At 37.2% G+C, this 19,690-nt stretch overlaps 1 protein-coding gene across 19 annotated transcripts in view; it reads left to right on the plus strand.

Annotated features, from left to right (window-relative positions):
• The window catches only part of PLEKHA5 (pleckstrin homology domain containing A5), a 176,270-nt gene that overhangs the window by 129,215 nt on the left and 27,365 nt on the right, over positions 1–19,690 (plus strand). For 7 of the 19 annotated variants that reach the window (XM_069807829.1, XM_069807830.1, XM_069807828.1 and 4 more), the window contains 5 exons: positions 3,311–3,779; positions 6,486–6,569; positions 9,199–9,318; positions 10,003–10,056; positions 16,561–16,641. In XM_069807829.1, coding sequence (XP_069663930.1) covers positions 3,311–3,779; positions 6,486–6,569; positions 9,199–9,318; positions 10,003–10,056; positions 16,561–16,641 — 808 coding nt within the window. Of the gene's footprint in view, positions 1–3,310; positions 3,780–6,485; positions 6,570–9,198; positions 9,319–10,002; positions 10,057–16,492; positions 16,642–19,690 lie in introns of those variants that run through there. The other 12 variants (XM_069807831.1, XM_069807838.1, XM_069807833.1 and 9 more) reach the window with 8 other exon arrangements.

The following is a 19,690-nucleotide window of genomic DNA, read 5'->3' on the forward strand; positions in this document are numbered from 1 at the left end:
TCTTTTTTGCTTTGTGTGGAAGTGGTCTTGAATAATGATCGAAATTTCTAATGTATAGTGATGTCTTTAGAATGTGGTTTCATTTAAATTTTAAATTTTACTTTTGTTCAGGTTGCCAGTTTCTGGCTGGAGACAGAAATTTAAGTAGAATTGAAGTTGGTGAATGAGAGTAGGAAGCTCCAGTTTATGTTAAAGCTTAAGGTTGGGGTGAGAGGCTAGTAAGGCTGTTTGTCGTAGGTCCTGTTCAACTCATAACTTGAATTTATGAGAAGAGTAGACTTCACTTAATGGGGAAAAGTTGCTGACATTTAACAAAGATGCTATCCATTGTATACGTCTCTCTGATGTGTTAGAGAAGTCACGGAGAACAAAACTGAGTATCTCTGGTGTGTCAGACTGAAAAAAAAATTTAGTTCTTTAAGAATATTAAATTTTTAACAAACAGATTCAATTAAATAACTATATATAAAATAGGAGCTGTTAGCTGCCCTCAATACGGAATGAAAAGACTTCACTGTAAAGCTACTAATTTTTTAGAGGAACAGGCTGACCCCTTAGTAATTTGACTGATGAGAATGATGGCATTGTAGTTTTTTAATTCTTGAAGCTGTTATCTGCCATTTCTGTGGATCTAGACATCTAGTTTTGCAAGAGCCACACAAATAAAAGCAACTGATGCCATGAGGAAGACAAACCTTTTTTTAAAAAAACAAAAATAAATATTTTTTAAATAAAAACATTCCACTTCAGTATCATTTTATTTAATTAATTTTGCACAAGTCAGCTACTAGTAAACGTTTTCACCAAAAGCGGTCCACTTGAGTGGTCTTTCTCAAATGTGAAAAAAATTTAGAAGGGCTGCATGGTACTAAGTGAGGTTTTTTGTTGCTGCTAACCCAGGATGTGAGACTCTGTCTCCCCACCTTGCCCATATAAGCTTCATCCTATGTAAGAAATGCCTGCTGTACAGCACCAGGTTTCCATCTTCACTCTGCCACCCTTTGCTTGATTCGCGTGTGGAAGTTCTGTATTCTGGACCAGCTGGTATTTGCATTCTTTAGGATGAAGGACTATTTTGAGGTTTCGATCTGAGGGTATTCATAACATTGCAGGACTGAGCCCCTAGAAGTTTAGCAGCAAGGTTGCTTTCCCAAATAGTCCAACCTGGACACTGGAACCAGTATTGCCACCCAACAGTAATCCTAGGGACAACCTCTAAAGGTGTCTGAGGAGTCTATAAACTCATGTGGAAGCCTTTTTTTCACATGGGAACATTTGTAGGGAGCTTTTTATGATGACAGTTGCAGAAATATTTTACAATTCACAGTGTGCGTGACTGCTTGACTGGCTGCAGCAGTCGCCCTTTGTGTGCGAGGCAGCCGTAAGCTGCAGTACTGTCTGAAGTTGTTCTTTGGATTTGACTAGAATGACATTTTTGCAAGTATCAACAGGACATTGGTGAATCTGTTTTGATTTTATCAAATGATAAAAACAAGGCTTAATATTGAGGTGGTTGGCCTTTTTACAGTTTTCATGGTTTACCAATAGAAGTTGGATATGTTATCGTCCTAAATGTTCTAGAACATAAGTAGTTGCATGCAGACTTTAAATTGCTATCTTTACATAGTAAATCTTCAGACAGCTTTTCATCGGGTTGTCTGGGATATTTAAAGGAGCCAACAGGATTACACTGCCCATTTGATTAATAAAATGGGAGAGGAGCTTCAGTGAGTGAGGTGTATCTAGCTACCAGATATCTTCATTGAAAACATCAGGCTTCCCCATACCCACTTGTGAATAGCTAAAATAATATTTTGAAAGTTAGAAATTGAACCCAAAAGGGTCTTGGTTGTTTGTTTTTTCAATATGGAGATGGAGAAAAGCACTTATCTTTAATGGTATGTTACATGAAGAAATTTAGAGGTATTTAAACAGGTTTTGCAGCAAAAGAATAGGATTTAGAGTCCATTTCCCTGTTTTATATTTTTTTTGGTGAGAATGGAAAGCTGTCCAATCTACAAAATGGAGATAATACTACATTAATTCTTAGAAAGCTGCAGAAACTGTAGCAGACGGATTGTGTATGTAAAGCTCTTTATAGCAGTTTTCATCTCCAAAATGTTACAGGTGATCATAAATACTCAGCTTAACTATTTTCAGTGAAAAGTGGATTTTACCATCATCAATTTCCTTGATAGTTATTCCATAAGCATCTAGCATCCATAATGCTGGTTTACCTTGCCATTTGCCCTACATCACTTCTTTAATGTTTTTGTGGCACTGAAGTAATTCAAAACCGTCTTCAGATTCTGGTGCTTCGTGGTGGCAGGGATTTTAGTTTGAATTAGTCTGGGATGTAGTTAGAAGCTGCTGCCCTCTGAGGGCTGAATCATGTCCAATTTGAGATCAGTTTTGTTGTCTGTGGGCAAGCATCTATCATAGATGTGATCAGTAGCAAAACGCTTTAAGAGGTGCTCATCTGAATTTTAGATAAAGGTTGAATGAATCAATGTTTATGACCTAGATTTTGTCCTCTGAGAAAGCAAGAAATGCTTTGTCATGCTTAAGCATGCATCGATACGTGGTATGGAAAATTTTGCATTTCAACTAATGCTGAAAGTTGGTAAATGACTGTAGCACTCCAGAATTTTAATGTGGCAACAAATTAAAGAATAAGCCTTTGAATTCATATCTGAGTTGAAAAGCAATACAATATTATTATAAAACAAAGATGATATTTTGCTATTTGTTTCACTTGAGTAGCTGATATGGAATGGCTTGTCCTTGACAATTGCAAAATGTAATTTCATTAGACAATTACTGCTATTTTTCCTTGGTCTGCTGTTTAAAATTTTTTTTTTTTTCTTATGTCCATAGTAATTGCTCAAGATCTTCTTAGGGAAACAACAGGAGAGCTTTTTTCACTTTTGAAAAATGGGCTCATATGGAAACAGGATAGAACTTCAAAGCTTTCAAAACTCTGAACTGTCCAGCATATAGACAGGTTACAAGATTTGATCTAAACTTAACATTACTAAACTGTTCAACTGGTAAAAAGATGAAATATGGATTATATAATCAAGCAGCTAATCAGAGAGAGGATCGAGTTTCAGCTGCCACAGTACATTCAATCAATATAGTTGATTCTTTAATTGATGGTTGTCTTGATTTTCTTGCATGTTTTTAAAATGGTACCTGTAGTATTAAAAAAAAAGGTAAGCGTTAACTAGATAAACCTAACAAATATTAAAAAACTCTATTGCCATAATATTAATGCTGTCCACTAATAAAAAGAAAATTTGTGTTTCAGCATAATCTCATATCAGACGTTACCAAGAAACATGCCAAGCCATCGAGCTCAAGTTTTACCTCGTTACCCAGAAGGCTACAGAACACTGCCAAGAAACAGCAAAGCGCGGCCAGACAGCCTCTGCAGCGTAACGCCATCAGCTTACGACAGAGCCATGGGACCAGTTACAGCCGAAGAAAAACGGAGGTCGATGCGCGATGACACAATGTGGCAGCTCTATGAATGGCAGCAACGTCAGTTTTACAATAAGCAAACAACTCTTACTAGACATAGTACTTTAAGTAGCCCAAAAACTATGATTAATATTTCTGATCAGACGATGCATTCAATTCCCACCTCACCTTCTCATGGTTCAATTGCTGCTTTCCAAGGATATTCCCCACAGCGGACCTACAGATCAGAAGTGTCTTCACCGGTGCAAAGGGGAGATGTAACTATTGATCGCAGACACAGGACGCATCATACTAAGGTAAAAATACTTATTGTAGTAGTTGAAAATCTTATTTACAAGGATTTTTAGTAGAAAGTATACAGTTACTGTAAAACTCATGTTGCACTGTATTTTATTATAATGAAGATTAAGTTAGATCACTGTTTTTATGGAGAAAGGTTTGATTTTAAAAAGCATTTAAAAATGTAAAGGTAGTAAAAAGGCATTTTTTTTAATACACTAAGTGAAAACATGTTGTCCTAATACTGCTGTCCTTGATACTCTGTTTCTCTAAAGGATAGAAAAGGAGTCAATAGGCAAAATGTTCATAGTAGTTTGTTGTATGTACAGAAATCTTTCTCCTTTCTAGCTTTTTTTAGCTGGAACTCTGAGGACTGCAAATCCCAGATTTCTTTCCACATGCTGTTTTCTATTCTTCAGCCACAAGTTTGCCTGCCGTGGGTTCCAGCAGAAAACTGAACATAGTGGTTTCTTTTGATGCCTTTGAGTTATTAGGGAGATCACTAAAGATCAGAGTCTATTTGCACACAACCTTAGTGCTTGACTGGTGTAACTTTGCTGGTCTTCATCAGTGAGATGGAGACACAAAGAAATTGTAAACGGGGTGCCGTATGTGCCTCTGCTATATCCATCATGCTTGTGTTATTGTGATGGGTTGACCCTGGCTGGACGCCAGGTGCCCACCAAAGCCGTTCTATCACTCCCGCATCCTCAGCTGGACAGGGGAGAGAAAAATATAACAAAAAACTTGCGGGTCGAGATAAGGACAGGAGAGATCATTCACTAATTACCATCACGGGCAAAACAGACTCAGCTTAGGGAAAATTAGCTCACTTTTTATTACAAATCAGCCAGAGTAAGGTAAATGAGAAATAAAACGAAATCTCAGAACACCTTCCCTCCACCCCTCCCTTCTTCCCGGGCACAACTTCACTCCCGGATTTCTCCACCAAGCCCCCCCAGCGGCACAAGGGGGACAGGGATGGGGTTTACGGTCATCACATGTTATTTTCTGCCGCTTCACCTCCTCAGGGCAAGGGCTCATCACACTCTTCCCCTGCTCCAACGTGGGGTCCCACCCACGGGAGACAGTCCTCCACGAACTTTCTCCAACGTGGGCCATTCCCACGGGCTGCAGTTCTTCACGAACTGCTCCAGCATGGGTCCTTTCCACGGTGTGCAGTCCTTCAGGCACAGACTGCTCCAGCATGGGTCCCCCACGGGGTCACAAGTCCTGCCAGAAAACCTGCTCCGTGGGCTCCTCTCTCCACAGATCCGCAGGTCCTGCCAGGAACCTGCTCCAGCGCAGGGTTCCCACGGGGTCACAGCCTCCTTCAGGAACCCACCTGCTCCGGCGTGGGGTCCTCCACGGGCTGCAGGTGGACATCTGCCCCACCATGGACCTCCCTGGACTGCAGGGGGGACAGCCTGCCTCACCATGGTCTTCACCACGGGCTGCAGGGGAATCTTCGCTCCGGCGCCCGGAGCATCTCCTCCCCCTCCTTCTGCACTGACCTTGGTGTCCGCAGGCTTGTTTCTCTTACATGTTCTCACTCCTCTCTCTGGTGGCTGTTTTCCGCGTCCCAACTTTTTTTTCCTTCTTAAAAATGTTATCACAGAGGCGTTACCACTATCACTGATTGGCTCGGCCTTGGCCGGCGGGGGGTCCGTCTTAGAGCTGGCTGGTATAGGCTCGCTCTCTCTCGAACACAGGGGAAGCTTCCAGCAGCTTCTTACAGGAGCCACCCCTGTAACCCCCCCCGCTACCAAAACCTTGCCACATAAAACCAATACATGTTAATAGATTGGAGGTAATTACATAAAAATTACTTTCAGTTGGATATAAAACTAAAGTTTGTGTAAAATGCTCCGGAACATTATTCCTAAATCTTTCTCTCAGTTGTCTTTATGTTTCTTGATGCAGGAAAAAATCTTTAACTGCATCTTAAAGCAGTTTAAGTTTAAACAACTTACAGTTCATTACTAAGTCTTGGTTTTGGAAGTTTTTAGGTCCCTATCAACAAAAGAGTCATTTTGACATCCTTTATGTCTCAACTGCACTGGAAATTTAGTAGTCAGTACTTCTCACACACCTGAGAAATATCACTAGGGTCAGTGCTGCAGAGCATGTGCTTACTTGTCCTTTCAGCCATGTTTTGCTTTCTGATATCTTTTTCTTCCTTGTGAAACACTTTATGCTAGCATTTCAGTTCATATTTAGTGTCTTTTGTACAAGACTTCTGTTTACCTTTGGTTTTTCATGCTATTTGGTTCATATTTTTTTAGTTACACAACTACCTTTTGCCATTAACTTAAAAACACAGACATGTTTTTAAGAGGGAGACTGGCTATTTCAAATCAGTAAGGTAAATTAAGGTTTAAACCCCTCTATCTATATAGAGGTCTTAGGTTTTTAAACAGCTTTCAGTGATGGGTGACAAACTAAAATTGTTGTTTACATGGGCTATCAGTAGGGCAAAAGCTCTGAGGGAGGACTGCTAATTAAATGAATGATGAAAGCTGGGGTATTTCTAAAATTTAGTGGTAGGCTACTCAAGTGTCCTAGATAGTAGATCAGCAGAGAGCAGAACTGGCCAAAGCTGGCACAAATCATAGCAAATTTGTCATGAGCATGAAGTTGGCTTGACTTTTTTTTAGCATTTAATAGTTTTTGAGGTTTTTTGATAACTATGGCTCATACTGTGCTATTTTGTTTTTGTACAGCATGTCTTTGTGCCTGACAGAAGGTCAATGCCAGCAGGTCTGAGTTTACAGCCTGTTACTCCTCAGAGTCTCCAAGGCAAAACAGTGAGTTGCATTTTTATTTGGTACATCAGGGTTCTTTTAAGATTAATGCTTTAAGTATGAAGAGGCAACACTGAAATTTTATTCTATTCAAAGGTTGCATTAAATGTAGCCTTTATTTTAATTATCAGGGATTTTTAAAGCAAATAAAATATTCCTCTGTGGTTCCATTGAATTCTGAGAATATTGTGTAGCTGCCGAGTCCAGATTTTCTTTGAGAAATACAGATGATTTTTTTTTTTAAAATCATCTTTGATCCATTACTGAAATTCCTGGGAGAAGGTAGAATACATCCCAGAACACTTATTTCTCCATTAATTTAGAAAATCCTGGAAGTAAAGTTCACCTTTTTTGGAAAACTTGAGGATGCTAAAATTGCATTTGGTAAAATTGTGCCCTTTCTGACATCTCCTGTTTTACTGTGGTAGAGCTGAAATTCTCATCGAAGTAATATGGGTGAATACCATCCACCTTCCTCATTCAAAGATGACTCTTAGCCAAAAGCTAAGAGATAGTCCTAAACTTATGTCATTTCTTTACCAGTTTTTGTCTCCTTTCCGTAATCTTTCTCCGTCCATCGGAAATTACTGTTTGAGAGCATTATGAATTAAGAATACAGATTTTGAATCATGCTGTAGGCAACAGCTCCCCAGTCCATCCTTCCACTGCCTCGACCCCTGTTTCTTGCACTTCCCAGCATGAATCCCTGGCACCTTCAGCAACTTAGGGGTTGGCCTTTGGTAGCTGGTGCCTTATCTCTGCGCCCTGTCTTCTGCAGACATTTCTTTGGGTTCATGGCCCCATCAGCTCCCCTGGGCTGAAGCTGGGCTGATGAGCAGGGTAGGGGGCAAGGAGGTCCAAGCTTCTGCCTGTAGAATCCAGAAGTCCTGCCCACAACACAAGTGTTGCAGGGGCCGGAGGAGGAAACCTGTAGGTAGCTCTTTAAACAAAATGTTGTGTTGTGGTTGTTGCAAGAGTCCCAAGAGCTGTATCAAAAGCACACCACTTACAGCAATGTCAAAAATGTTTGCGACATTGTGAATGTCTAGAGAGGAGTAGGAATTACTGTTCGATGGGCTCCTCTATGGAAAAAAGTTTGCTTGCAAACGTTGCATTTAAGTACCATTAAAGAGTTGATTCCTAATGCACTAAAATCGGGCTTTTGCAGAACATACTGAGAAGAGTTTTGATCTTGAAAAAGTGATTCACTGTTCCTTTTGTTTGAAGATGCTACTTTTAATTCTCTTATTTCTAAAAATAAGTTTTCTTGTGCTTTGAAATGATGTTAATTTTCAGACTGAAAGCATTGTCACTGATTTTTGGAGAGAACTCAAAAATGTCTTGTATAGCAGTCTAGATTCTTACGCTTACTCTCTGAAATTCAGTATTTCAAATCCAGGTATTGAAAGAGTACTCTAAGAGGAAGATTGGCCATTAGACGATTTGGCTTTGGTGTTGGTTTTGACAACTGAAGCTATGTGGCGATCCCTTGCTCCCTCTTGTGGGTTCCTTTGGTACGAGCTCACAACGGTGCCAGTACCACGCTTAGTCTCGGGGATTTTTCTTCTTTATTCTAAGAAACTGGTATTCGTTTTTCAGTAATTTAATATGTGGTTCTCTGGAGCTTTTTTCTTTACTCTGCTTTGGGGAAATTCTGTGACTGTGGGAAAGAGCAAGCGGGGTTTTAGGGGTTTTTTGTGTTTGGGTTTGTTTTGGGTTTTTCAACTCGCAGAACTTGTGGGGAAATCAAAATGCTGGGTGAATATTTAACTTTTTATAAGGTTGACTTCTGGAGAAGTGTAAGAAACAGAAGCAAACAGGAACATAACAAAAATATGTGATGTTAATGGGTTTGTTTTCTTTAAAGTATTGCTAATAGAAGTGGCTCCCAGGAATGGTTCAGGTAGAGTTTCCCAAACTGACCTAAACTGATCTGTGTGGAATTACCTGACAAATACCTATTTGAGTGTGACTTTATTTCCATTATATATATAACCTTGGACTTTAAATACTATTCTTCATCCCTTCCTAAGGCTGTATTGTACATCTTAGTCATAAAAGTAAAGCAATAAATTAACTGGTAGCCTCTGACCTGTGGAAGGTGGGATGGAAAATTATTTTTGTCATGCTTGTGCAGTTTTATTTTGTGAAAGGTGATCGTTTCTGATGTAGTTCAGTTATCGTGGGGTTTTTATTATTTTTACTTTTAATTTTGGCCATCCTTTCACCCAGCTCAAATGGCTGTCCATGTACAGGTAATGATATCCTAAGGGCTGGAATTATCTCCCCTTTTACTTAAGTCAATATCATCAGTTTGATATGCATGTCAGAAAAAGTTTGAGGGCTGCACAGACTTTCTCCTGCAAAATCCTCACTTGTTTTTGTCCTTTATATAGAATGTTCCACTTCTACAGCATTTGCAGTATCAATTGTTTTGCGTAGTTAAAAGTTAACCCTTCATTATATATTTGAAAGTGGTCACTTTGGGGGAAGAATGGTGTATCTTTTGTTGTATCACTATAGAAAGTTTTTGTAAGAAAGATACTAAGAACCCTTATTTTAATTAAGTGTTGTTCAGGATACCAATTAACCTTTTTTCTACTCTTTGGCTTCGCACACTGCACTCCTTCAGCCAGAGGAGCTCACGCTGCTGCTAATAAAGCTGAGACGGCAGCAAGCTGAACTGAGTAGTATCCGGGAACACACACTAGCACAGCTCATGCAACTAAAACTTGAGGCCAGCAGCCCAAAGGTCAGCTATAAAGCAATGTGTGTCATGTACCATTCTCACTAACTTGTAGTCATTCATTAATCAAAGTTTGCATTGTACCGTTAGTGCAAAATTTTCTGACTGCTATGGGAGTAGAATAGAATAACATTGGTTGTGTATGTAATGTTTTGCTATTAACCCTTTGAGGCTTTACTCACAGCTTTTTGATATTAGCTAAGTCAAAATTACATAGGAACAATTCAAAATATATGGTAGTTAAGTTTAAAGTTAAAGGTTTTTTACCTATTGTTTTAATCAAAATCAGTGGTGATAGATCATGAGATTAATTTATTGTTTATACTGCCTCATATCAGATACAATCTTACGTGTAATCTGTGTAGATAAATCAGGACATGTTTAAAACACAGATTTATCAAAGGGTTTATAGTTCTCTGTGTAGTAGAAATTTACATTAGCTTACTGTATTTTATATGTAAAGCCAAAATGTAATGTAGTAGTTCGTAGTCTGATTCATGGCAAACTTTCATCAATTCTGTTTTGGGATCAGAACTTGTTAACACTTCACCAAAAAAAGCAGATAAAAGCAGCATTATATTTCTACATAAAACAGAAAGATCACTGTCTAGTTTACATCTTTTAAAGCTCTTTTCATACATTCTGCACTTTCTGTCCCTTTCCTTTTTCTCCCTGACTGCTGCCTACTAGAATGAGATTCTTTCACATCACCTTCAAAGGAATGCCATATATTTGGATCATCAGGTGGGATTTGCAATTTTCTTGTGTGTTTACATTTCTTAATGCTTTTTGCCTGCTCCTATCAAGCTGGAAATATTTGGGGAGAAGGATTTTCAGTGCTTTTTATCAAATTGGATATTTAATAAACACCCTTTTTAAGTAGCACAGAATATCTTAATCAGTTACAAATTTGACCTGTAATGGGAAAAAAACCCTCAATTTAAAAATTGTCAGAATACAGTAGCCACCCACCAATTAATTTTTCTGTTCCTTATTTCCTTCTTATAATAACACTAACTGTAGTATTGTATCATCTTTAATCAGAGGCGTAATATATTTCCAAGCTCATATGACACACATGCAATTTATAGAAACTTCTGATAATTTTAGTTTTCTGAATTAAGAAGAATTAGATGTTTCTACAGGACACTAAATGAAAGGGAGGTCAAACAGGAAAAAATGTTTTAAGCAAATCATAGCATGGCTCATTAGTTTTTCTCCTTTTACTCAGTTATTTCTTAAAGGTTTAAAAGATTTTACTTCTTTACAATTTCTGATAATTTATGGAGTGAGGGTACAATTCTGACTTCACTAACATAATTGATTGCCAAGTGAAGAACTGTGATATCACATACCTCTTTTTATGGGTTTGTTGCACGATCAAAAGGGATTTCTGTACAAGTTATGTGTGAGAAGTTTTTAAATGGGAAATTTTTGCTGACACTTATGAAAGACAGTCATAAGTGCTTAGAAGAGATATAAGCAACTACATGTCCATTAGTTAAAGATATAAAAATCAATACAGCTTATTCTTTTTCTAATATTCTTTCTTGTAATGAACTTTTTCAGCCTTACACTTAAAACGAACTGTTCTTAGAACTTTTATGTCCTACCTGTTCCTCTAATAGGATTTCAGTGAGTTACTAAAAACCACACACTCACACAGAGACATCCACACACATGCACTTAGTTCACCCAGTGACTTTATTTTCCTATTATCTCTTGAAAACAAGGTGTGAATTGTGACAAATTCAGTTAGATGCCAATGCATTTCTAAACATCTCTGTCTTAAGGGGCTGCAGGAGTTCCAAAACAGTAGGGAAAAACTGCTTGCTAAATTTGGCCAAAATATTTCATCCAACTCGAATATTTCCAGTTTATAATGTTTTGGAATAAGGGAGTAATTCTGTCTTCAACAGTGTAATTCATTGCCAAGAAAAGATAACTGTCTATGTGAAGTGTGAAACTGTGTACCATGCTGTTGCTTGATTAGCCAAGCTTGTGAGTATAATAGACAGGATTGAACAGAAAGAATTGCCTATATATAACATGCAAAGTGATAAGAAGGATTTTCTTTTGACTTGCATCAGATAAAATTTAGAAAAGTGATGTGATAAACATTAATTTAGGGAAGTGTCTAAATCTTACAAATGTGCCATAATTACCCCTACCAGAGATACAAGAAATCACTGCACTTCTTACAGCAAGAAATCATTATCAAGTCTAAAATATATTACCTTAATTACAAAATCATGGAAGAGCAGGTTGGAATACTTGTCCCAGTTTCTGATCAGTTTTTCTTTTTTTCCCTTGTCTTAATATAATCCTGCAACCTACCTGTATGAAATAAATACCCCTGAGACTCTCTTTGCTTTGAGTACCACTGCTTCTAGGGGTGGTATCTCATTATATCTTTTTATTACTTTGTCCATTATCAGTTTTCTTTTATGTTGGGAAGAAAAAAATCAAAGTTTTTTTTAGTCTAGTTGAGACCTTTCTTCCTCGTTATCCACAACTGTAACCAGCTTGCATAATCACTTGCCCTCTTTGAATTTTAAATGTCCAGTGTACTTAAATAAGGTATTTCCGCTTGTATTAATCCCTGAAAATAGTGTCAAAACCTGCTTTGCCTAAAGCATGTGGTGGAACTCCAGTCCTGTTATCTTCAACTCTCACCTTTTTGGTCGCAAAGAATCCAGTACTGTGCATAACAATAATTAGTAAGTTTGTACCAAGGTTGCACAGGTGAATTTTTCAGGCAGACTAAAGTTCATGTGTAGGGAGGGTAACTTTTATGCTGTTGCAGTAAGTTGGTGTATACTGGTTAGGTGGCTTTCTTATCAAGACTCAAGAATATCCCATAGCCTTTTTTAAATCATACTTTGTTTTTGTACTGCTGTTTCCTGTTGACATGCTTAGATACACTTTTTGATGTTTTTGTGTTATACTTTCAGAATTTTTGTTGTTGTTGTTGGAGTCCAGAGGTAGGGAAGAAAAGATTGAAGAGACTTGACACACTTACGTGCAACCATATGATTTCTCTGATGTCCAAAGAATGATTGTCCAGCATCCTTTTTTTTTAAAGTGAGGTTGTGAACCACTCTGCTGGCTCAAGGTTCATAGAGAGGTGGGAGAGAGACTCATCTGCCTTTTAGGAAGTAGTTCCTGCAACACAGCTAGCAACCCTAGGCAATGATGATTTGTTTGCCAACGTGGGATGGCAATGAGGGCACATATAATCTCAGTCTTCTGCATTATCAAATTTTAAGGGATGACTTATTGTGTATTACTAAATCCAAGCCAGCAGTCTCCTTAATGCATTTGTACCCAGTAATTACAATAACAGGAACAAAAAGTAGGAATTTTTTTTCAAATAAAAGCTAGACACGCTTTTTTCTCCTTTGTAAATAAAGCTGGGGCAGGAGGTCCCACTTGAATCTTTCTGTTACTATGGAGAATTCCAGCAAACCAGTCTTTTAGTACACTTCTGAATTTTATGTTCATAGTAAAACTTTTCTTTGGTTGAAAAACTCTTTTCTACTGAGCTCAAGCTATGTATGTAAAACTCTCCATGCATGTTGTCATACTGATTTCAGCATATCCCAAGTTGGTTTGTTACAGTAGAAGCTCTACTAAATTTCATTTAGTCTTGGGGTTTTTTTCCCGTTTTTTGAAATGGCTATTTATGTAAATAGTTTAGGTGTTAAGTAGTTCATATACTTCTGCTGGTACTTTCATTTTTAGTTTCTTTCACTTTTCAAAGGGTGCATAAAAATAAACAGAACTTGAACAAGAAGTTGTCAAATAAAGAAATAAAGGAGTGCAGGTCCCACAGCCAACATCCATACTGTCTTGGTGTTTCGCTTCCATTTTTTCCTCTTCACCACCCTCTTTCTGAGACGCTGAAGGTGGTTCTGGGAAAACGTAGTAAATTAGGGGAGGCCGGAATAGTACAAGGGGGTTTGGATAGAGCTGACAGATATCATGTATTATATCTGATATCTTGTGTTTCAGCCTAGAATTCTATGTCCTATATTAGCAAAATATAGGATTACTACTCTTACTTGTATTTTTCAGGTTATCCGGAAAAGGTAGAGTGAGCTGACCCAGCCACCACTGTTGTTCTTTCTGCTGCTTTTTTTTCCCTTTTACCTCCCCAGAGGAAGAAGGGAGGCTCAAGGACAGGGGCTCTGTAGGGTGAAAAAAAGTCTGCGCTGGAGGCAGCATTGCTGTAAAAAGGCAGCAGGAAGGAAAAGTGCTTTTTCCTTCTTTTTTTGGACAGAAGATTAAAGAGCAGAGGAAAGGTGGGAGAAAAGCTTGGTCAGGTCCTATTGCCACTGCTTTTACCATCAGGAAGCTTGAGAGGAAATGGGTAAAACTGCCAATCTGAGCTCAGTCTTTTGTCACCCAAAACATATGGTCTTATCAGTGAGGTCAACTGTCCTGGTAGGGAGCCGCTATTCCAGCTGATCGCTGCCACCAGAACAGCACATACTGAAATGTCATCCGTATAGGGTGTTATCAAACACAGAAGAGAATTTAGGAAAAGGAAGGAAGAGAAAAATTGTCAATAGTTTGGCTTTACAGTTTAAAACACAAAATACCCACTCAGGTACTCACTCATAAATAATGTAGCTGTTCATATAGATCATATGTCAAGGTGGTATTTTTTCGTTGCTTCCAACTGGAAAATGCTTTTATATACTACGTTAGTAAAGAAAAAAACAAAGATGAAACATCACTTCTGGGAAGAAAGTGTTATTTACTAGAAGTAGAAAGTGATAAAGCCAGGACTGATGGATTTTCCTTGGTTTTACTGCTGTGTTGCTGTGTGGCGTCAGGCAGTTCACACTTCAGTTTGCTTATAAAAATCTTAATTCCAATTTTTTTGACTTAAGTGGAGAGACTCTATAATGCTATTAGTATTATACATAGGATCTAAAAGGCATCCTTTACTGTACAATATTTTTTTTTTTTTGGAAGTGAGAGAAAATCAAGGCTTATTTCTGTTGTGAACAAGCAAATATTTTTCCTTGAGCTATTTATTCAATGTGAATAGTGTCCAGCTTCAGTTTGGGAGTAGCCTCATGATAATGCTTTAAGAACACAAAATAGGTATCCTCTTCACCTTTTAGAGCATAGGACTTGCCGTTGTGTACAGCGTAGCTCTAGTTTACTTTGACAGTTCTTCAGTATGCATTGCCTTGCGTGTGCGCTAGCTTTAGTTAATGGAAGGTTTGTGACAGATACATACTCCCTCAAGAACTTAACTTCTCAATAGTTAAATATCAGTATTTTTTGGAAATGTTATTTCCTAAATGGACAAAAAGCTTGCTATATTTGACTGCTATAAAGGCTCTTTGGTTGGCATTACTTTACCAATTATCTGTTTTTTCATCTTTGTTCCATAAGGGCTTAAGGAACTGGAGCTTTTCTGGAAATAACTGGCCTTTGCAGTGTTAGATAAGCACAGTTAAGCACCAATGGTAGTAAAAATATTGGAAGAAGTCCTATAAATCAAAGTTGGAGCTGGCTGGGGGACAAAACATTACTTAGGAACATCTTTTGAGGAAATCCACTTTTCTTCTTTTCTAATCTGGATAAGAACAATCTTTGAACAGTTCCACAGAAATTAATTCCAGTGTCTGTTATTAGTCAGAAAGAAAAATTTGAAATTCTGTAAAAAAGAATTAGCCAAACAGCCTGAAGCTGTTGAAATCCCCCTAATAAAAATGCATCCAAACTAGTATACTCCTAATAAAATATTTCAGCTTCAGAGCAATTTTTCCTTTACAAGTATTTCAGTTGGCTGTAGTTTGATTGCTTGGCTTTGGACCTTATTGTTGATCTTACTATTGAGCTATCTTTTGGTATCACCCTGTGCTCACACTCTCTGGACAAAATTTTAATGTAAAGGGAGAACAGCTTCTTGTGTCAGTTCTCGTTTTCTGTTTATGTATACTGTAGATGATGATGCCAATGGGAGGGGTTGCTCGTTTGTTTTTTTTCCTGCCTTGAACAAACAGAGCATCATAAGCTTGCCTTCTTAAGATAAGGTACTGTTTATTGGGTGATGAACTTATCAGCTTATCAGACTTTACTATGTATAAAACAACAACAACAACAACAAAAAGGTCCTCTATCTGTAACAAGAAAAATGTGGCTCCTACAAGGAGAAGAAAAAAATACTTCTCCAAATGTACAAGTTAGGTTTTATCCTAAGTAATTAGGGGCAAGAAATTCCAAAAGGCATCAAAAACTCAGGCTTTCTGTTGCATTTCAATCTGTGCGACAAAACCTTCCCATGCAAATTCATGGTGAGGCCATATATATACATGAAGACAGAGTGAAAGATCATAAATATTCATACACACACTTCCTTCCTGTGTAACTATACTTGAAACAGGTATTGCTAAAGTTTCCTAAAATTTTCAATAGGTCCTAAAGCTTCCAACAAAAATAGGAGGGGGATTGTGCGTTAAGTGACTTTTCAGTTTCCTTTGGAGAGGAAAACTATCTGTTTTCATAACTTTTTCCTTACTGTCAGGAAAGTCTCCCTTTTAAACCCAAAAATCCCATACTATTTTGTGTTGCAATTTTTACTGTAATAATCAAAGTATCTGGTTTTGACATTTGCACACACATCAATAAATACTAATCATTATAGAAAATGTCTGACCAGTTCTGAAAGAGTTTCACACCCATATATGAGGGTGGATAAATACAATGGGTAATGATTCAAAGTTCCTAAGTATATAAATCAGTGCAGTATATAAAGGCATTTTGTGATACGTGAACATAAGTCTAAACCTCGCTTCAATATTAAGAAGCTGGGAATGCTTATATCTTCTTAATGTACATTGAGTTATTAAATCTATAATTTAAAAGGTTTTCTGGTAAAGGTTTGCATGTTCCTATTGCATAATCCGATAATACCTTTCATTTCAATCTCATGCAAAGTTGGGCTTATTTTAAGCATTTTTATTTTTAAAAAGGGAGAGTGTTGGTGAATAAATGTTACATTGGTTTTGAGCATTTATGTGGTTTTGTTACTTTTTTTGATGTTACTGAACTTTTCAGATGTTGATATTACTGAATGATGGAATATATAAAAAGCATGGGATAAAATGTAATCTACTGCATTATTAGAAAAAATTAAAGTAGAGGCTATATTTTACAGTGTCGTCTTTCAAATCTAGCCATGCTGTAAACTGATGTTTGCTGTATGCTCCTCCTGATTTGAAATAGATGAAAGAGAATGAACCTTTAATCACCATGGTTCACACTATGATTGAGAACTCGGCGCTAAGACCGCAACTGTACCAGCAAGTAAGGTCTTGGATAGTGAATGAAATTGCTTTATCATCTGCGAAAATTTTCCTTAGTGACAGTTTTGGTTGTTCCTCAGATTTATTCATAACATTGGTGTTCTCTTATTTGCTTTGGAAAACCACAAGTCATCCATGCTTTATAAAATGCTGCAATATCGTTAGCATGGCTTTTGCTGCGTTTTTGTTGTTAAGTATTAAATGTACACTTTGAATAACTTTTTCTGTCTAGACGATTTAATTAGTTGATGTTTTATGCAGGTGTCCAGTAAATTCATAAAACTTCCAATAAGCTTCCAACATTTGTCTTAGCATGATTCTCTGCAATTAGTGTTCAAAGGTGCTTCTTTCTTTTGACCACTACAAAAGCATGTGAGTGGTGTTTACCTGGTCATTTCTGGCAATTTTGTTTTGTTCTAGGAAGTGGATTTACAAGTTTTTGTTTGCACCTACCAAGCCTTTAGCCACTGAAGAAAGGAAGGATCAAATTTACTTTGATCTGGGGACTGTAAATCCAAAAGGCAGTGTCTGTTCATAAAGTCACAGCAGACTTAACCGTGCACACTTAGAGTATCTAGTGATGGTTGTAAATGGTAAGATGGAAGAAGAATCAGAAATGTGAATGGAAATATTGTCTGTGAGTTGAGACCTGCATTAACTTATGAGCATGGCCAATACGTATCTGTTGGCACTGCAGTGTCTTAGAGATACTGGGCCTTAACTGAATAGCTCCTGTCACATCAGGGACTTTTTAAGAAGTTTCTAGCCTCAACTGCAACAAAGATGTTGTTCTTACTTAAAAGACTATGATATTTTGCAGCAGATGTGGTGTGCAATTCTGGCTGCCCATCAAAAGGGAATATGTGACCAGTTCCCTTGCACTTGCATTTATGCCCTTGTGAGCCAAACGACATATAAAGGTTGCATAGTTTGAAAAAAAAGTAGATGTTCTGCCATGTAACACAGTCATTTATTAGTGATTAATGCTTTGCTGTGTTTCTAAAATATGCTGCAGCTTAATTTCATGTTTCATTTTTTTGGAAGTCAACTCCACATTGTAGACTTGCTTGTGATCCAGAAAAGTTGCAAGAAAAATCTCAGCTTTCCAAAGGAAGTTGGGTTGTGAGTGACTTTGATTTCAGGATCATCCAATTTGTGCCCCTATGTGCACAATAGGAGCTTTAACATGGAACCTGAAGGAACTGTTTAGGAGAGGAATGGGAGAAGTAAGGTGTCCTCAAGCCCTAAAAGAAAGTGGGGTTTGTTCTTTTTTTTTTTTTTTTTTTTTAAGAAGCCTAGCTGTTATGATTTTTTAAAAGCAAGTCAATTTTCTGTAATGAGTATGTAAGACAAGTAAGTCAACATACATATAATGAACAGAGGTGCTTTGGATGTGTCAGGGTAAACTAGCTCAGCTTCTAATGTAAATATAGACACATTTGAGGCATGGCTGTGCCTGGGCTAGTCTGCCTGCTTATTGAGGGATACCAATAAATTTCAGAGCGCTGTCTTGACAAAGCTATGCTGTCAGCTAAGGTATCGCTACACAGCACTGCCTTCACCTTGTAGACATACCTGCTGCTTCATACTTGACACTGAATAAGCACCTTTTTTGACATTCTTGTCAAAGAAACAGTGAATCTAGCAGGTCATGAAGATGGAATAACCTTTTGTCACTAGAGATGTGATCTCTTCAGGTCAGAGTGTTTGTGACAAGTTGGCAGGCTTGTGCAGAAAAACCCATATATTGCCTAAACTGGAGAATAGCAAGACCTTCTGCTTTCATGGATAAAGTCTCCTCCACAAAATACTGCATTAACCAACTGCTGGGAAAGGATAAAAATACACTCAAAATTTCACTGCTTAAATAGTCTTCTAAACTTCTGAGATGTAAAACTAACCTGTTTAAAATTCTGGCAACTTATTTAAAGTTTAAACAACATACAATTTTTTTTATTTAAATAAAATAAATTGGGTTTACCAATCATCTTTCCCACTGCAGTTTTAAAGAAATGTAAACAATTGGGAGAAGCCTCTGTGTAAGCAACTGAAACCTGTTTTGTTGTCAAGATGATAAACTAGTTTGTGATGACTGTAACCATTCTTGTGGGTAGAGAAAAGGATCTTTCTTTGCTTCAGTTTATTCAGTTCAGTTTTATGACTGAGCTCATTTAGAGTTAAGCAAAGGAAAGCAAGAAACACTTCTATTTAATTAAAAATTAAGGTGTCTTCCTTCCTGTTTGTAATGATTAATGGTTCTTTAGTAAAATAGCTAAAATAGTATATATTTTAAATATGCTATTTATAAGACGTTTTTGTTTGTGATTTCTTACATCTTCACAGTTATTTAAATCACATTGACTTACATCAGTCTGCTCTATGGACTGTACTGTAAATTTACAAGTATAAGCCAGGGCAATGATTCCATATGTAGAGACAAGAAAAATTGAGGCTTTTTACAGCCTGGACCCATTTCTACTTTGGGTTTTTTTTTCTTTCTTTCTAATACTAGGTGAGGAATGATAATCTTGTTTTCTAAAGCAGTATATACCGATTTTAAAAAGTAGAATTATCCTCTGTTCTTCTTACGTGTGTGTGTTCCCTAAAGGGGGGAAAAAAATGAAAATCTGAGTGCAACAAGCTAACACCTAGGTCTTTGCTTGGGTAATTATTCTTAATACATTAAAAACCTATAAAAATAGTCCTTGATTTTTTTTCTTCTATAAGGATAGGGAGATCTTGTTTATGGCATACTTTAATATTATCATCATCATCACCATCATCATTATTATTGTTATTATTATAGCAGCTGCATACATTTAAACTGTTATGCATGTTAGATTTTGAGATTTGTAGGTAGAAATATTTTTAAGGTTTTGCTATGAACACGAGATGATTGTATTTGAGCTAAAAATCTTGTATTTCCAATTTGTATTTGAAATGTTATCTGTCACATTATGCAAAATTAGAGGAGAATCTTGCTTACTGTGGGGTAAATGCCCATTTGACCTGCTTCCTGATAGTAAGAAGTACTTTAAAAAAGAAAAAAA

The sequence above is a fragment of the Haliaeetus albicilla genome, chromosome 19 (genome assembly GCF_947461875.1).
Source record: "Haliaeetus albicilla chromosome 19, bHalAlb1.1, whole genome shotgun sequence".
In the NCBI taxonomy this organism is placed as follows: Eukaryota; Metazoa; Chordata; class Aves; order Accipitriformes; family Accipitridae; genus Haliaeetus; species Haliaeetus albicilla.